General features: G+C 43.7%; 1 protein-coding gene across 1 annotated transcript; it reads left to right on the top strand.

Moving 5' to 3' along the window:
• Positions 1–3,847: 3,847 nt before the first annotated feature.
• Positions 3,848–18,057, top strand: RPP30 (ribonuclease P/MRP subunit p30). Its single transcript, XM_088528735.1, has 11 exons — positions 3,848–3,929; positions 4,250–4,305; positions 4,637–4,693; positions 5,409–5,483; positions 5,948–6,019; positions 9,462–9,551; positions 11,602–11,718; positions 14,974–15,003; positions 15,353–15,390; positions 16,565–16,644; positions 17,680–18,057. The coding sequence occupies exons 1-11, from the start codon at positions 3,848–3,850 to the stop codon at positions 17,787–17,789; spliced, it is 807 nt and encodes a 268-aa protein (XP_088384861.1). The 3' UTR covers positions 17,790–18,057.
• The last annotated feature ends 1,053 nt before the right edge of the window (positions 18,058–19,110 follow it).

The raw sequence follows: 19,110 nt of genomic DNA, 5'->3' as shown, positions 1-19,110 counted from the left end.
GAGACTATCCCCTAGTTGTGTGGGTACATTCTTTTTTCAATACTGTCTGAAGTACAGCTAAGGAGAACTGAGTAAATTTTGTTCAAAATAGATATGTATCTTAAAAGCTGATAACATTGTACAGTTTAATACCTTCTGTAAAAGCAATTTTTCAGTTGCTTAAAATGTGACTAACACAGGACAAATCATAATCTGGTGCTTTCTGCAAATGTGTTGACACAGTTCATTAAATCAGTCATTTTTCCTGACAACTTTTCAATGTATTTCTGGAAGGTGACTCGCTAAGTGTACTCAGCACATTGCATGCAGGATCATTTCCGTACTACTCTTACCCATTTCAACCTGAAAGGAGGATTTTAGCCTCATCTTTTGTTTTGTACCTGAAATTCCCATACAGTCATTACAAGTTAATATGCTGCTTTCTTTTCTACTCAAGGGTCATTTGTTACTACTCCTTGTGTTTACTCTCAAATCTTATCTTCTAAAAGAAACCAATCCAAATCAAAGGGGTTTTTGCAGGATTAGAGAGAAAACCTGCAACACCTTGGCCACATGAAGCAGCCCATACCTCTGTACACATCTTTCCTTGGTTGCTTTTCGCTGTGACACACCGGATCAACACTGCTTTTGGTCAGCTCACTGCTGGAGAGGTGCCTTGGCTTTCGTCCCCCCCATGTGCAGGCATCCCCTCGCTGTGAGATTACATCTATCCCCATGGATTGAAAACTAATCTCACATTAAATTAGAAGTGTGCATCCTGCTTTTCAGAGACCCTTGCTATAAAATGCTCACATGCTGTTCGAGACAGTTTATAGAAATTAAACAAATGGCCAACTGAGAGCTGAAAGTCAAAAATCACAAGTTGGCATTTGTGTCACCACAAAATATTACCTTTTTACCTACCATGAGACTTCAGTAACTTCCAGCAGATAATTTTATGGCTGAACTCAGTAAGGTACTATCCTTTGAGTCATTTAAACTTGTAGAAAGGCTATAAAGGCTCCTCTTCTTATATCTGTTCATCTCTGGCTCTGTGCTAAATGGACCCTAGCCCATCATTTGTTGTGCACCTTTTGAAATTAAATGATTTGGTTTACATTTGCTAATGCACTATGTTTAAAGTTCTTATCTTTAATGTTCATTTTTGTTATATAGAAGTGTTTCAAATTAAAAGCAAGGGAAGGAGGGAACCATTTTCTTTGATTTTTCCCCTCCAAAAATAACAAACTCTTTTGTTTGATTTTTTTTCGTCTTCTAAAAATAGTGGTAATCACATAGTTACAGCACTTGTGATTCATTGAACTGTAGCACTGTTGTGTAGCAGTGGGTTTTGGTATCAGTTCTTTGCTACTACGTTAGTGAGGTCAGGTTAGATAGAGCCAGACAGAGCTCGCTTTTGAAATAAATTTTCACAAGTGCAAATAAATTTAGTGAGGTCAAAACAATCCCATCAATATTTCTGTGTCCTGGATTTTCAGTGTGTCTCCTGAGGACTCAGTGCTTCCAGGCCCTATGGAAAGTGCATGGCTTTGCCAGCTCCAGCACTTGGACTCAGATGGGTCAGGGAGTGCAGACCAAGAGCTTCACCACCACCACAGAAACCATGGCCCAGCAAACCTTTTCCCCACACATCTAGGTCTCCAAAACAGCAGCTCTGCCCATCTTAATGTAAAAGCTTAAAAGTGCTGCAATTTTGAGTACATGGCTGGGGGGTACCACAATATGAGCGTGAAAAGGTAAACAGGAAGATTTTCTTGCTGTTGTTCCTTTCTGTCTCCTTTATTTCTCCTTCCTTGTCAGAGCAAGTCTGTCTTCAAAAATAATCATTTTCATTTGTCTTTTGTAAAAGGTTTATATCCTTTACCTTTGTTTTCATCTTTTTTTTTATTTTTGTATACCAATAAAGTGAGGGTCTGATGTTGGAAATAATGAGGTATAGATATATGTTTTTCACAGGGAAATATGTTGTTAAAATTTTTAAAATATTTTGTCACAGTCTGGGTAGAATTCTATGGACAGATATTATTGGAACCTTGATATTTATTCCCAGCATGTACTATTTAGAAAATAACACCCTTTTCCAACTTCTAGCAAAGATGTTGCAGCTGCAGTTTTCTTTACTGCCTTTTCTTATCTTTGTGGAAATAAATCATCACCACTCCATGGCAGTAAAAGAGAGAGGTAACCATTCACATCTTTTGTGTTTATTTTCAGTGTCAAAATAAATATTCACATCTGCGCAACTTAAATAAATATGAAATGATGTCTTCCCTTTTTGGAATCAGCAAATACTGACTGCAGCAAGCTGTCATCTGAAAATTAAACAAGCCAACGGGGTGAAATATATGCTTTAAAAAGTCTGTATCACTCAAGGAAAGTGTTCCTATATCTGAAAATTCAACATGCACCTTTACAAAGGAACAGCTGAGGTTATGATTAGAGCGTCTGTCACATTCATGGTACTGAGCTGCTGAGACAGATAGCAGTAGCATCTTAGCCCCCTGAAAGAGCTGAATGCAGAACTAAAGCAAAACAATCTGCTGGTTGCCACTGCAGGGTGCCTTTGGAAAGCACATTAGAAGAATTGTTGGAGGCACTCAGATAGATTCGGGAGCCTTTTGGTCTGCACAAGAATCACAGAAAAGACTCCCCTGGGATCCAAATACACGGAGGAAGAAAGAACACCTAGATGAGGGAAATTTGGGTCTGCTAGGAGGGCTTCAGGACACACACGAACGAATCATGTTAGAGGCTTCTGACTTAACGGAAGGAGGACCACAAACATGTTTTAAATAGATCACTGCAGCTAGCGTAAACGGAAGTAGTAAGACCTGAGTAATACAGAAAATAAGGCTGGCTGAGAAACAGCCCTGGCTGCTCTGGTAGGTGAACACCTCGTGGACATAGATGAACCAAAACAGGGCTCCTTTACTGCAATATCTTGCTAGCTAATGCTGCCCCAGCCGGCTGCAGCAGTCCGTCCAGCAGATGGGCTCCCTCCTGCCGTTCTCAGGGAGGTGTCGGGCAGCTGTTTGCCACCCCAGCGCTGCTCCTGCTCATTGCGCAGCCCACCCGCAGCTTCTCCCTTGCCACCGCTCCGGACCCGGGCACCGATCCGGCTGCAAGGCCGGCAACGTGCGGCTGGGCACGGCCAGTTTTACTTGTCCCCTGCAAACTGCGGGGCCTCTTTGGGAGAGATGAAACGTGGATCTTAGAGCTTGACTGGTGAAAGCTGCACCGGGGTGGAGGTGAAGTAAGCAGGGAGAGACTGAGGACTTGGGGGCATCGCCCGTCTCGTCGTAGCAGCATCATTTCCCAGCTCCATGTGCAGTTTGACATCCTGTGGGCTTTCAGCCTGAAACACGAGATGCGAAGGCTTCCCCAGCCCTCATGGAGGCCGGGAAAACTCCCTATACATCTGAGACCTGTATTTTCTGTCTGTGCCTGCGCCAAGTCCCCAAAAGAACAAAAGGGGTGAGAACTGACGCCCATATTTTAAATATGCTCTGCTGTATCAGTAGGTAATGCCATAGCTAGGCATTAGTGTGAGATTTGTGGGTTTTGCAGGGGTGCCGTGCACTTAACATGGACGTGATGTATGGATTCATAATCTCTCAGTTCTTGCACTGAGGGAACACCTCTCGGCGCGGGGCTGTATTTCCCATTTTGCTGGCTCGCACAGGAAAAGCGGGGCCTCGGAGCAGAGGGAAGGGATCAGCCACGTCCCCGCCGGGCGCTGAGCCCGGCCCGCGGCTCCCCCTGGCGGGGCGGCGGCGCCAGGCGCCCCCGGCCGGGCGCACTACAAGGCCCAGGCTGCCGCGGGCCGCCCCGCTCCGCCCTGCGCAGCATGGCCGCCTTCGCCGACCTCAACGTGCCGCTGGGCGCCGACAAGAGGAGCGTGCAGAGCCTGCTGGAGGCCGCGGCGCACCGTGAGCGCGGCGGGAGGGCCGCGGGGACGGGGACGGGGACAGGGGCGGCGGGGCCCGGGCTTCACCGGGAGCCCGTGAGGAGCGGGCGGCCCGCGCGGCCCCGGCTGAAAGGCCGTCGCCGTGTCCGGGGTTAACACGCTTTTTTTTTTAATGGGTTAATCCCCAGAAAGTGGTAACGCAGGAGGCAAATATGCGAATCGGTGTTAATTTTGAGGTGTTTATGTGCTGAGCTTGTCTGTTTGGATTTGTTATTTTAGTATTAGTTTGTTCAGCGTTAGTTTACTGGGCAAAACCCTCACGTTTGTGCTCACTTCTTCCAGTGGGATACTCGGCAGTGGCGCTTAATCATGTCATCGATTTTAAAGAAAAGAAACAGGTAACTTTTTGGGGGGAGCATTTGTCCTTAGTATGTTTTGTTTCATGAAGCAGCCTAATTTAATATGTGCTCCCTGGTGAATTTCTCTTGGGAGAGCTTGTCTGGGCATGTGCACAAAAGCCTCTGTTTGCAACCAAACTGCAATTTGAGACTTCAGTATTACTGCCTTGCAGTGGGCATTTAATTCAGTCCTTAAATTGTCCCGGGAAAATAGGTTCGTTGTTGTTTTAATAGCAAATTTCTTTTTGGAATTGAAAACAAGCTTTTGTTTATATTCTAAATGCATGCTGCTGTATTTTGAATCATTTTCTTTTTTTGTCTCTCTCTCAAGGAAATTGTCAAGCCAGTGCCTCCTACAGAGTTGTTTCCATCTTTGCCTATTGTACAGGTAAGTCAATTTACCTTTCATCTACATGGTATTATTCTGAAAGTTATATTTTTACTTTATATGTTAACCTTTATATGTTGGTGTATGCAATTATTGTACATCAGGTACTAATCAAAAAAGATTTTTTTTTTCTATTGCTTTACTGTTAGAATCTCCTACACTGGAAGAATTATACACTCACTTTAGATGACACTCTAGTCTTTAATTTTAGAAATGCTTTTAAAAGTTGCTTCGTGTGAATTTTGGAGCTTTTTGCAGTTGAATAATTGTAGTGTAGTACTTGAATTTAAAACGCCTGAGTCCTGGAAATAACTTTCTGGATTTATTGGAACAAGGTTTTCATTTAATGGACCAAGGCTATATTTCAAATCACTGATGTATTGATTAAGAAGTTACTCTTGCTCATGTGTGGGGAGTGCTGGGGAGCCATAACAGTATTAGCAAAATACACTATTTTTTCTGTCTTTTTTTTATTTGTTTGTTTTTAGCTTTTCTTTCAGTCCACTTCTTTTTCTTTACAGAAATGCCATAAATCATCCTTTCTGAAGGACAGATGTGATACTGAAAAGATCGATGTAAAACAGACTTGTAGGAAGTCAGTATAGGGAAGAGTATGAGCCAAGTGCCACTTTTTTTTTGGAGCAGACAGGATGATTCTCACTGTAAGTTTTTGCTTTGCAGCTTTTAATGCCTTTTCTGTACTTCTTCCTTGTAGGGGACATCTAAACAAATTAAAGTCTTAAACCGGCTAACACTTGTTGTTTCTGATCCTTCTCACTGTAATCTCTTGGTAAGTATATTTGATGTATTAATTTTTCAAGTTTTGTTTCCTTTTCTCAGTGAAAGAATGAAATCTTGTAGGGTGGAAGTTAATGAATTTCACAGGTCACTCAGCATTGATTTTTCTCAGATTGCATCTTTAGAAAGTAAAGTGATCATGAAGAGATACAGACTTGAATCTAGAATGTACAAATCTAGAATTCTTGGTAAGGACACCATGGGCAAGCCCTCTATTTATTTAATATTTTAATGCTACCTTACTAGGCAGATGTGACAAGTTTCAAAATGACTACAGAGAATTGCTCACAGCAGAAACAGACTAAGTAAAATTGTTAGTCTTGCTAGAGCGTTATTGACTTTGATGTAGTACTGTAAAACGGAGAAGGAGGTTTCTTATTATTTTGGTAGTAATCATAGTGCCTATCTTTGGCATGTGCTAGAAGTCAAATTACTAACAGTTTCTTCCTCTTGTAGCGATCAACATCTACAAACATAAGGTTATATGACATCATAGCAGTATTTCCTAAGACCGAGAAACTGTTCCACGTAAGTAGAACTGTTGTCTCTCTATTTACTGGTAATGCCAGTGCTGTGATAATCTTTTAAGTGCTTTGGGTTAGTCCATGTACATATTTTGTTTTTATTTAACTTCCCGTTTTATACAGGCCTGAATATCGTGTGGCTAATGAAGTAGTGTTGGCTCCCTGGGCACTTCACAAACTGAGAAAGCTGAGAGGATTGCAGTAGGGCACAAGGTCTTGAGGAGACTTGTTAAAATATGAAGCATCTACCTGGTCATTGGAGTTGTAGGTGCTTCCGCTGTGGTGTTCTTGTACTGTAACTGATAGCAAGCATAAAACATCAATATTATCAGCACTTAGAAAACTTTGGTCACCGCGAAAGCTAAAGCAGTGCTGCTGTCTGCTCTGCTGGTGAGGCACTGGGCTCAGCTGCATGGATGTTTGGGCTGAGGAACTGCCTTTCAGCTGAACAGTAACCGTAGTCTGGCAAGTTTCAAATAAATCTTCACTCCCTTTCTGACTCAGCATTCAGGGTTGTCCCAGCATGAAGGAGAGGGTGGCCGTGCTCTGGTGCAGGGAGCGGCTGCTTAAGCTGATATTCTCACAGGTGATAGACGTGTCAGGAAGGAAGCAGGTTGTCCACAAAAGCATCTTCATTTCTGCTATGCTGGTGACACTTTGATCTGGGGAGGAAACCCAAGAGTGTTTCTTAGAAACTGCACAAGGTGAAAGACTGTTGCATGCTCACCTTTAGAGCAGCTTTGTGTTTGTGTCTCTTGTTTAAAGCTTCTGAGTTGCCTCAGCCTCTGTGGAGAACTGTGGTGAGTTTTTAGAGGTATCTGTAGGAAGAATCTGAATGGCGTAGATGACATCACGGATCCGACTCTCAGTATGTTCTTCTTGCTCTTGTAATTCATGGATCTTTCGATGTTAAGGATAAAGCCTTCTGGGGCGGATCTTGCATCATATTAACTGTGTTTTACAATTTTCTGTTAATAACTCAACACTGCCTAAAGATCATCATCTTTCTCATTGAAAGCTAAGTACGTGAGTTAAGTCTCCATGAAACAGTATTTTTCATGTGTTTGTGAAAGAAATGTACGGCCAGTGGAGATGTGCTCTAACTTTAGCATGACCTAAACAATTCTGGGCTGTCCTGTCACGAGCCGGGGAGGCTTTCCTGGCACTGAGAGGCAGAAAGATGTGCTCAAATTCTTCAGATACTTCACCTGCTTACGAGTATGGTGACACTTCGGTTGCAAAGTGCTTGTAGAACCTGCTTCTACTCTAAATCTCCTGAGAGGGCTGTGATCTGAACTGGAATGATGCTGTCCGTGGTGGTAAGACCAGGGCCTGTGGCTTTTTAAAAATTTTACTCTTGAAGGTTTCTAACTCTTCTCATCACCTTAGGTAGTTACACCCGCTGTTTGTAGGCCACTAGCAGATCACCACGATCTACAGATAGATCTTGCGTCTGTAAGTCGGAGGATGCACTGCAAAGCCAGATTTCCATGTTTGCTCATAAGTAGTTTCCCAAAGCAGAGCCGGGGCCCAGGCTCTGGCTAATCTGTTTCTGGCTGTGTTGCAGCTCCCACCAGATGGGGCTCTTGCCCGCCGTGAAGCCAGAGCTGGGGCTGCTGCGCGGGGACGGCTGCTGCTGCTGTCCATCCCTCTCCCTAGGCAGCTGCTGCCCATCGGATGCTTTCAGCAGGCTGTGTGATCTGCCTCAGCATGAGGCTTTTCCAGGAGCTGCAGCGGGGCTGAAAGTGGGGCTTCTCCCCTCTTTCCTTGCAGTTCAGAAACTCTTCCGTATGGGAAGGAGTGACTCTCAATTTTTGTTTTTATTTAGTGGTGTTTTCTCAAGTGTTCTTGTCACTGGAGTCCTGCAGATACACCAGTGTTTGGTTCACTTCCTTCCCACCATGGTTGACTTGCAACATGGCAAAGAATTTTCCAACATTTCTGGACCTGATTAGGAAGGCTCACTTTTTTCACAACACAGTGTGACCCGTGTGCTCCTGGTTTGTATTCTTCATATCTTCATTCCTTTCTTCATTCTGGGGCTTTTCCCTCTTTCTGTGTTTCCTGTGATCTTGCCAACATCTTTTCTAGGATGTGACTCAGAGCAGTCTGCTTTGTGTGTTCCTGTGAATTGCCTGTCCCAGTGGTAGGTTCTATGGTAGCTTGTACAGCACATAAGCAGAGGAATTAAAACTGCCTGCAGTTGGGCCAAACTTGCATCAGGTTAGACCTGCGTTTAAAATAGTTTAAAACTGTGCCCCACCTGACAGAGTTGGTAAAGCATGAAGATAAAGTTTAATTTAAATGGCCTAGTGGATTTGGTTTAACACAATAGTCTTGTGTTTTTCTGTGTCTGGTTACATCACGTTTGGGCTGTGAGTCTCTTATCTAGGAGGGAATGCTGTGAACAAAATGGTAAAAAAAAATAGTTTGCAAAGTCAAAAAGATTAGTTTGCAGGGCCCTTCATTAGAGTACCCAGTCACAGTCCCTCTTCCCTGCTGCCCAGGCCTTGGATTGTGCTGCAGCCCCGTCTGCCTTCACGCTAGTGCAGGAAGGGGTGAATGGTTGGCAGCCAGCCCAGTTGCACTTGGAGCAGTAGCTGGCAGGTTTCTCAGTGCAGAGTTCCCCTACGAACAGAAAATTCCTTTTGGACATCTTCAGCCCCACTTTATCTTCTTTGTTACTGTGCTGCTTATAGAAATTAATCTGGTCCTGTGTAATCATCTTTACAGGGTAGGCATATATAATTCCTTCAAGTCTTGTGTGCATGAGATTATATGTAAATCAGGAGCTCCCTTTTATGTACACCGAATTTGCTCTGTGTGTCAGTGTGGAGATTCTCCACCCTTTATTCATTCCTGCTTTCTTTTAGCAAAGGTGTAACTTGCAGGGGAATTCGAAGCTAAGCTTTCCAACTGGGACCTCAGGTGCGCAGCTTGGGGCGCCTCTAGAGACGTGGCCTTCAGGAAGGGTTGTGCATTTGCCCCCACCCCAGAACAGGAGGCCCCATGAGTCGCCCCCGCGTTGCAGCACCACTGGGGTTAGAGAACAGCAAGGACAGGGATGGTTCCCGGACTCTTCTTTTTGGGATGAGTTGTCTTTTGTTAGTCATGAGTTGGTTCCCCTAATGCCAGCACTCCTTTTGCATGTCCTCTAGCAGGTAAGAACGAAGCAGTGAGTCCTGCCTTTATGTTGGTGGTTGTTTTATTGGAAAAGTTGCTCTGTAAATGAGAGAATTTTGTGTCTTAAATATTCCATATACTAGGCTGTACACCTGTAGCTCTGATCTTTTATTGGCATACCTGTAAGACATGTACCTCTTTGTTTCAAAACTGTATTCACCCTGGAGAGACATACCCTGTATTAAGAAATTAAGGATATTAGTACACCCAAAGGTGCTTTTTTGGCATATCTAATAATCTACTGATTGTTTTTTTTGCTACAGATTGCTTGCACAACCCTAGATGTGGATCTGGTATGCATAAATGTAACAGAAAAGCTACCATTCTACTTCCGAAGGCCTCCTGTGAATGTGGTAAATTTACATCTAAATTGTTTTCTTGCCATTAAGTTCGGTATTTACTGTCAGTCTGAGCTGAATTCCCTGCAATTTCCCTCCCACTATTCCTATCCAAGTGGTTCCTGTATTGTCTTGCATAACATCTAGAATTGTTTTAGATGTCCTTCACTTCAAGGCCTCAACTTTAGTGTTTAATATGCAATGATGTATGTTCTTCCTTTCTCCTTCTTGTCCCCCACTTAAGGAGGCAAAAGTGGTATTCCCAGGGAATGGAACAGAGCCCACAGGCCTCTGCTGTGCCAAGCTGTGGGATTTGGTGTGGTTGCTGACCAGGCTGCCTCCCAAACAGGGCGATGTAGCCCTGTCAGAATGGATAAATAGCCCTGCTGCTGGTAAAATAGGAGAACATCAGTGACTGTTAATTTGGGAAAAGGGTGTTGTGCCAGTTATTTGGAGAACAACTGTATTGAATCCTGACTTAGACAAAAGAATGTCTTGGGAAATTAACTGAATGCGGAGTTGCTAAGTATTTGCTGTGGCACACAAGTTGATTTTAAAACAGTACATCAGCTATAGATCAACTACTTTAATACAATCCTGCCTACTGCTGGTAGTTTGTCAGAAAACTTAATTTGAGCCTGCTCTTAGGTTATTTTTCCCCTGAGTGTGTGTCAGGGTTCCTTCTATGCACACATTCGTGGCCGGTACGGTCCTTGGAGCATAGAAATTGAAGTTAAAGTTGCCTAGAATCTTATTTCCCCTTCTAGAGAAAATTTAACATAGATTTAAAAAATATATAGAATTAATCTTGAAACAACAGAAGTAACATCTTGGAGTTTACAACAGACTGGGAATTTCAATATTCTTATTTAGAATAATAAAAAAAAATGCCATTTGAAACTACCTTAAATGCCTGAACTCCACCAGCTGACCCAGGTGAGGAGCTGGGTGGCCAAGAGGGCCCCCAGTAGCTGCATTTAGAGCTATTTCCATCGGGAGCCGCTCCTCAGCTTCCCCGCTCCCAGCTTCGGGGCAGTCTGTCTGTCAGACTGGTTTTCTGCTTCCTGGGCAGTCAGTCTAGCAGTGATGCTGGGCAGGCAGCTGGAGTGCTGGGGATGAGGTTAAAAATCGGCCCACCTTGAAGCTAGTTGAGATGGTTGTACGATCATTACCCGTTCTGCTTTTGATAAATTTAGGCTTTTCTTCTTGTTGGAAGCTCTGTGTAGAACATCTGATGTGTGTGTAACCTCTGTTCCGCATGTACACAGATTTTATGCGTGAATGGTAGCTGGATTAATTACATCTGTGTTCAATTACCAGATTCTCTTTACACTATTAACACTACATCATTTTTATTTCAATAATATGAGTATAAACCATAGAACAACATTTCAGATTAGTTTAATAGAAGCAGTGGAACCAGGTGCTCCTAGCTTTGAACTATGTCTCTATCACTAAGCACTGAGTATCCAATGGCAAGTTACTTATCTCTGTGTGTTAACAAGAACAACAACACTAGGCTTTTGGCGAAACACTTGGGTAGGTAGCAAAGGATTTTAAAGCAACTGAAAAGGTATTAACTATTACAGTTTGGAAGCTCTCTTCAAAAATTGTCACAAATAACACTGTGTTGTGAGACAGAAGAGAGGAGGGACTTCCCCATTGCTTTTCTGCGAGGGCAGTTTCTTCATTTGCAAGACATGGATACTGGAGAAAGTGGTCATCTTTATGGCAAGCTGTGGGGCTACAGAGGGTATCCTTAAAATATCAGACTTGTTTTTGGCTAAAGGTGATTATCCTTCTCATCACTGTGATTAGGTAGATGCCATTTCTTTGTTAGGCCTCATTTATTTAACAGTTGAAGATTCAAGTGCACATACCTGGCATACAGTGAAATATCTTTTTCCATCTTTCCTGCTATGCTGTTTTCCTGTTAGAACAATTCTGCTTTAATTATTTCATATATAGTACAGTTAAACTGAGAATAAGTTGCGTCAATCATAAACAGCAGTTGTTAGATTGTTATGCTTCTTTTATTTTTTTAATCACATCCTTTCATGTGAAGGCAATAGAGCGAGGCATTTACTTTGAACTTCTTTACGCATCTGCCATCAAAGACTCCACAATGAGAAGATACACAATTTCAAATGCGATCAGCCTGATGCAGATCTGCAAAGGAAAGGTAAGCTCTCACAGGGAAAACAAGGTCATTAATTCAAATTCTTCTGGAGTTGCACAGACTGAGCCATTTTAAATGAGTTTGATGCTGGGGTTTCTGTACTTATGACTGAACCTTTGCCTACAGATACAAGCAAGCATTTATTCCAGCTGCAGGTATTTCCAGCCATGCACCACTGCACACTTTGGCCTTAAGTTGTCAAATCATTATCCTGGTACACAGTACCAAAAACAAAAGGGAAAAAAAAAAAAAAAAGTCCCAGAGATCTAAGGAATTGAAATGTATGCATCTATTTAAAAGATTGCATTTCAAATTTCTAATTATTCAAAGGCTGTTTTGTTGAGAGAGTGTGTATGCCTTGAATAAGGGATAAAATACCAAGAAAAAAGATAGAAGTCTTGTTTTGTTAAATTGTTAGTAAATTCCCAGCGCACAAACCAGATCCCACAGCTAGCTGGCTGTAAGCCAGAGCTTTGCTGCAGTCAGATAAACTGCATCTTCCCTGCTGCTGAAACCGAGGAAAGGAGTAATACTTGCAGCTGGCTTGTGCCCCTCTGCTTTCATATCTTACCTTTCCCCAAGCTATGCTGCCTGTCATGTGGGTCCTCACAGGCCACATGCTTTTAACAGAAGCGTATCATAATTCATAAATGAGTTAAAAGAGATTGTAGCTCCCACCATCAATTTTGAAAAGGTCTTTGTGCTTAGCTAGTCAAGAGAAGCCAAAACTTACACTGCCCAGCAAGTCTAGTCTAAAGAGGGGTACAGAGTTTGGGAGGTGCAAGTAAAGGGAGATACGTTACTACAGGACCAGGCCTGTCTTACAGCACAGAGAAGGGGTTCAAAGAGAGGAATTCGCTTGGTGCAACAAAGTAAAAAGTGTAACTGCTTACATGGCCTTTGCTAAGAAGCCCAGGTCTGGTTGTCAGTCACACAGACTACTGCCTTGGAGACGAGGCACATAAAATCCCTTCCCTTGGGATTCCTTTGTGCCCTGCTCCTCTTCCCTCTGTGCAATTACAGATTTGTACCACATGCGGTTGTTGACTTGGGTAGCAAAAGTTGCGGTAGCCTCACAGAGCAAGTGACATTAGGTCTGTGCAGAGTTGTCTTTCTTTCTGCATGTGTCGACCTGGTGCATCATTTATGCCTGGAAGGTAAACTGGCTGGAGCTGAGCACAACAATTGTTGTTAGGCAGTGGAAAAGTTGGGAATGGACTGCTAGCTTGTCTTGGATTCTTTTATCTCTTCTTTTGTAGCAAGACAGGGAAACTTCCAGAAACTTGCTGGTATCCTCAGAGCTAGCCTCAAACCAGGTCTCTAAAACAAGTTAAAGTGTGTATGAGTTGAGGGGATGACTGACTTGTCTCACCAGACAGACAGGTATATGCACAATCCTGCTGCCATGCAGGGTTTGGTAACTGAGCATGGATACTGTCTCTGGAGAGTGTACTGAGCTGCTGCTTTCTTCTTTACCTGAGGAAATAGTGTTTTGTCTTTAAGTTCTTCCTTTTTACTGTCCCAATGGGTTTGCCTTTGCCTGTTTCTCCTTCATTCTCTAGCAGAACTTTTCTTGTCCACTCTTGTCTCCTCCTCACCCTGACTGGAAGGCACCCACCTTGGTGTCAGCAGAGCCCATCTCAGACACTGAAGCAGCGAGCAGGGATCCTGTGCTGGCTCAGGACGGCTGGCAGAGCCGCTCTGGAGTGTGGCTGAGGCCAGAAGATGGGCAGTGGCTGCTGCAGCTTGGAGCAGGAAGCTTAAATTTTCCCAGTGAGCTCTTGCAGTCAGCACTGCTGAAGACCAAAATCCCCATGGGATCCATAAGGCAGTCATTTTAAAGGTGAACTGCAGGGAAAGGAGTGTTCTAGTCTCCATTGTGTTGTGTGCTGTTAAGCTACTTTGATGCATATATTATTCCATTTATGCTTTTCCTTACGTGAGGCAGAGTTGTCTAGTCCCGTCCTTTCCTCCTCACAATGCGAGGAAACCTTGGGCATAGTGTGAGCAGGGCTACTGTGCAGGTAGCTTTTCTGTGGTTTGAGCTCCAGCTGTGCAAGTAGCATTTTCTTCCAGTGGCTGCTTTGCCCTTTGTGCTGGGGAGGTGGAAGAACAAGTGAAGCAGAGCAGGAGTGAGAGCCCCCCTTGCAAGCGGGGATGGTGTGATGTGTTGATGGTACTGATGCCAAAGAGGGAAAGTCTTGCTGCCTCAGTACCAGTTCCCGTTCCCACCACTCGAATGGGAATTCCTGAAGTCTTTTCTTCAATAGAAGAAAAGATGCAAGTATGTTTTGCTTTTGCTGCAGAAGGAAGTTTCTACCTGTGCGAAACAGCCTCCCCTGGGTGAGCATCCGTGGAGGGTTACCATGAAGAGCTGGCAGCTGAGCTGCCATGTCTGAGCCCCTGAGCAGTCACGTACCTCTTCTGTAGAAACCCTGTGGGAGAGAGGAAGGGAGAAGGACTCTTCTTTGCCCACTGATTCTCAGGCTGCCATTGCTTAACTGCAGACTGGTTTCCTCAGCAGGTGTTGATGAAGGCCTGTGCAGGTGCTGAGGTTAGGGGGACTAGGGGTTTAACTGCCTCACAGAGGGTAGACTAAAAATTCAGGAGCTCCAGGCTGTCTAAAGATACAGTCCTTAAGCCTCTTGGGGGGTGTGCTGGGCTCCTAAATCCATCTGCGTTAGAGCTTGGGTCGCGTCATGTCGTTTGTGCATCTTGCCACATGCACCTTTCTTGACGGCGCTCAGCAGGTGTCACGAGGCCTGTGGCTCTTGGGGGCCCATCGCTCCTTGTCTCTTCTAACCAGTGTAAATAAATTGGGATACGTCTTAACACTCTGTGTGTAACCACATTTCTTCTTTACCCTTTATGTAAAGCCCCATTTGAAGTGGAGTGTAAAAGACAGAGGTTCAAAAGTGCTCGCTTAATACCAGCGCTTGGAGATGTAGGTGGCTCAGCCTGCCGCCCGCGAGGCGCGTTGCTCGCTCGGCTCACGTCGGTCCCAGGGACGTCTGTCCCCGCGGCGGGTGCTGCTCCGCGTGGCCCTCGTGCTGCAGGGGGACGGCAGGTTGCTTGGGTGTGTTGGAGCTGAGGGCTCCCAGGGATCCCCTCATCCTGGGACAGCAGCTTCTCTCCGGCAGTCAGTTGGGCTGTGAGCTTGAACTTCAGGTAGGGCTCACAAAGTCTGTGCTGCCTGCAGTTTTTCCTCTTTTTGATGCTGTTTGACAGATGAGTGTTTGTTCTCTTTTTGTCTTCTAGAACATTGTTCTGTCAAGTGCAGCTGAAAAGGTAAGTCCCAGATGCTTGTTAATATTGGAAAAAAATGAGGATTTATTTTTAGCTGAAGATACTACTTTAATTATTTTAAACATATAAATATTTTAACTTTAAATATAAGAAATACCATCTTGTATTTCTCATATTTTTTATGAGTCTGTGTTACCAAATAATTACTTTTTTTGTTGTTGTCCTTGTGTATTCCATAGCAGTTTTCTGCCAGATGGGCATTTTTTTTTCTTTTCTTTTCTTTTTTTTTTTTTTTTTTTTTGGTGCATTTTCTTTTGTCTCTTTTTTTCTGCACTGTGCCAGCCTTTGAGCAAGTGCGTGTGTGCATCCAGCCTTCTTTGTTCTGTTTTAGCCTCTAGAACTACGAGGTCCTTATGACGTGGCTAATCTGTATCCTTCATCCAAGTTGAAGACAGCAATTAATAGTAACATGTAGAAGGTCAGATTGGTTTTGAAATACTTCCATCCTTCCTGCTCCTTGTACACAGGGATGCTTGTTGCTGACTCATTGCTAGGACGAGGGCTGTGAGCGGGCACGGAAGAAGCAGCAGATCTTGGCCATGCAGTAGCTTAAGCAGTCACTGCAAATAGCAGTGTCTGAGTACAGGTACACATCTTGACACTGGTGTGGGTGTAAGTGCAGGAATGAGTAACAATCATAATCATAGGTCTTTAAATAGGATAAAAATACAGACACACTGGACCAAACTATAAATCACTAATCATGATCTCCAAGGTGTCATGTCTTTTATTGCAAAAAAGGTACCTATCTGTATGTGTGTATATGTGCACAAACATGTGTGTGTATGTAAAAAAGCATGACTATATTAAGAAAGAGAAGTTCCTATTCTAGTGCTAGTTACTTCTGTTCTTAACTTTCAGTCCTCGGTTGTGTAATGCTGTTCAGTCAGCGCGTGTGTTCTAGAAAGCAAGAAAGGTTCTTGCCCCTTTTAGGAGTTTCCATGCCCTTCTCCTCCTCCTGCCCCGTGACCCTGAGCAACCCCTGCCTGGGTTGTCTCCAGAGGAGAGGATCACACTTTGCTTCATGAGAACCGAGTGGGAGGATTCGTGGCCGGAAGAACTTTACGCACAAAGTTTCCTTCCCTCTCGAAAACAGCAGTCAGGCTCAACCCAAATTAACATACCTGGTTTTGATGTCATCCCTGTTCGAGGCGGGTGGGATTTTTTGTGCAGAATGTTTTTGTGTCTAAAAGCACTCTTTCCTACAAAACTGAAATTTTCAGTGGGATAATTTTTTACTTGATGATACTTATAAGAAATGTACTTATGTCAACAGTCTTTCATTTTCAAAATGACAGTTACCTGTCTGAATAAAAAACAACATTCATGAGAGCCTTTTGGGAGGCTGCTAGGAAATTTCCAGAAAGAGAGAATTGGGTGCCTTGGTTCTCAGCCCCTGGGTAACCTTAGGCAAGATGTCACTTTGATCTGCAGCTTTGCTAATTTGCGGTTATATGTTGAATAAGCAAACTTATCCTACAGACAGACTTCCTTAGTCTGCTTGCTCCTTTCTGTACGTTTTGATCCTGAACAAAGGTGACAGAGGTTTGCTGTTTGGCATGTCAGAAAGTGATGCCAAGGCAGCCGTGTCTACCAACTGCAGAGCGACCCTGCTGCATGGAGGTAAGTGAAAAACACGTGAACCCCTCTCTATAAGTGACAAGTGCATTTTTTTTTCAACTAAGTCTGTACTGATGCAGTCTGAGACCTTACAAAGGGACTCAGCTTTGGATTTTGCCTCCTTTGTCCAACTCATGAAGAGAAGCTTGTACAGAAACGTTTGGTGTTTTTTTTTTTTTTTTTTTTTTTGGCCTTGTTGCTATGTTAACAAATCAGTGTCTGAACCGATGCTGCTGTCTGTACTGGAGTACTCACTAACCATATTAAACAGGCTTGTAAACTGTTGGCCAAAACACAGGTCTGCCTGTTATGCTGCATAGTGAAAATATCACGTGTTTCAGAAAGTGTGAAGGCCCAATCCTTTCTTGCTTCCCAACCCCCTGCATCCATACCAAACATCCCTCCTCTTGCTGATCCCTGCTGCAGTTGCTCCATCTTACCCATACATGCAGCAGTGAAAGGGCAGAGATGGAAGACAGAAATTAGTTCTAAGGATTATTTACACTCGGTGCTGTGACAGTTTACTTCTGGTTAGTGTGAAACAATACATGCTGTGTTTTTTGTCTGCAAGGCTAAAGTAGTAATTAGAGACTCATCTGACTGATTTTAGACCTTAGTCTATAGTCTAGTGTAAAGCATTATCTCTACCTGCATACAGTAGATATGAAAAATCATGCTAGTTTTTTTAGTTTTCAGGGTGATGATTATTTGTCTTTTAACTTGTAGTTCCTGAAATAACTTGACATTCCCCATTGCCAATACAACAAAATCTGACTTTGCTGGAGTACCTGCTGAGAGTCCCTTGCTCACAGTGGCTACTGTGAGTCCCTTGCTGACGGGTGAGGTTGGAAAGGTAGAAAGGAGGATATTTAGCAAAGACACTTTAAACAAAATGCCTAAGTCAGATGAAGAATGCATAGGTCAGATTAAGTGTATTGCACCAGTGTCTGTGAACTAGAGAAGTATTAGTAAGACCCTTCCATGAGCATGTGAGCATGATCCTGTCTGAGATGCTAGAGCTGCTGTTGTGTATTCCAGAAACGCGGAAGAGTGCCTGCGGGGTGGTGTACACAGTGAAGAAGCCTCGCAAAGTTGAGGAGGAAGAAACAACACTGCCAGCCTGTAAAAAAGCCAAGACTCAAGTTTGAGGACCAAATCTGGTGTTAACAGAAACCTCTGTACCGTCTTTGCCCAGTGCTGTGTCTTCCTTCCAACTCTCCAACCAGCTCAGTTCCTCACTTGCTGCTTCATTTCGTCCAGAGGAAAAATATTCTTCTTGTGCTCAAGTGAGAGAGCTGTGGGGATAGGACTGCTGAATAGCTCGTCACACCTGAAAGATGATCCTGTGCTTCTGCGCAAGGCCGGGGTAACAGCTCTCTGCCCTGCCCCAGCTCTTCTGGAGTCGGTGTAAACTCCACACAACTTCTCTAACATTTTCAATTGTACAGGTGAACTCTTTTTAATTAAAAGTATTCTCAAGAACATATCCATTTAAGGTCTAGTTCTTATGGCTTCTCAAATTTTAGAACACATCTCTGTACTAAACCTTATAACTGCAGTGACTGGGTAAAGTCCTCTTAAGTGGCCCGTGAGGAATAATTGTGCAGGAAAAAATGTGCTTCCCTTTTCGTTTGTGATCAGTGACTGTAAAGAAGAGCCCAGCATCTGTCACTTGTTAGGAAATACCTTGGGTTTGTATTGCAGTAGCGCTGACTGACCTGACCTGCTAGACCTCGTGCACATGCACATCCAGAGGTTGCCCTGGCCTGAAGCTCTTCAAACCGTAAGGTGAGACAGGGCAGATGGAAGGGAACAGCCCGAGCTGCCCCCACCATGTGCTCAGGGGGAAGCTGCAGCTGAGTGTGACCGTGTCCCACCTGGGCCTCTACAGTCACCGCATCAGGATTTCCCTCTGATGTCCTGCTCTGGCAGCGGTGCCTGCAAGAGTGCTTGCCAGGCCATCTCCAGCCTTTCCTTTCTCCTCTCCCATCAACTTTCCTCTCTTTCCTTTTTTTCTTCATGTTACTGCCTCAGTAAACTTAATCCGGCTGCCAAAAAAGCAACCGTAACAGACTTATAATCAGAAGAGCATTTTTAGAGCTCTTCCAAATGTTGACTGAAACTTTTTTTTTTCTTTTGATAAACCAATATGAAAAATATCTACGATACTATAATAGGTCCCTGAGTCAGCTGTGCTGTGAATACTCCAGTCCTTCATCTCATCTGACACCAAACTGATGTTGTATGTAAAATACTGCAAAAATCTTGTTGTGTTGTCCCTCTGAACTTGAACTCTGAACTCTAGTGACTGGACACAGCTAAATGAAAGGAGTTGTCAGTAAACTAACACTTCTATAACATTCTGGGTGTAAGTTGCAACAGCTTTTGCTTTGACCAAAGAACAATGAAATATTTGCCCTTCGTATTGCTCTTGTTGAATTTGTGATTTGAGTCCTGTTTTGTCAGTGG

Source organism: Tinamus guttatus, unplaced genomic scaffold (assembly GCF_059628265.1).
Source record: "Tinamus guttatus ecotype Peru unplaced genomic scaffold, ASM5962826v1 Tinamus_guttatus_pri_ptg000314l, whole genome shotgun sequence".
NCBI classification, from domain to species: Eukaryota; Metazoa; Chordata; class Aves; order Tinamiformes; family Tinamidae; genus Tinamus; species Tinamus guttatus.
This window is presented reverse-complemented; position numbering and strand designations above follow the sequence as displayed.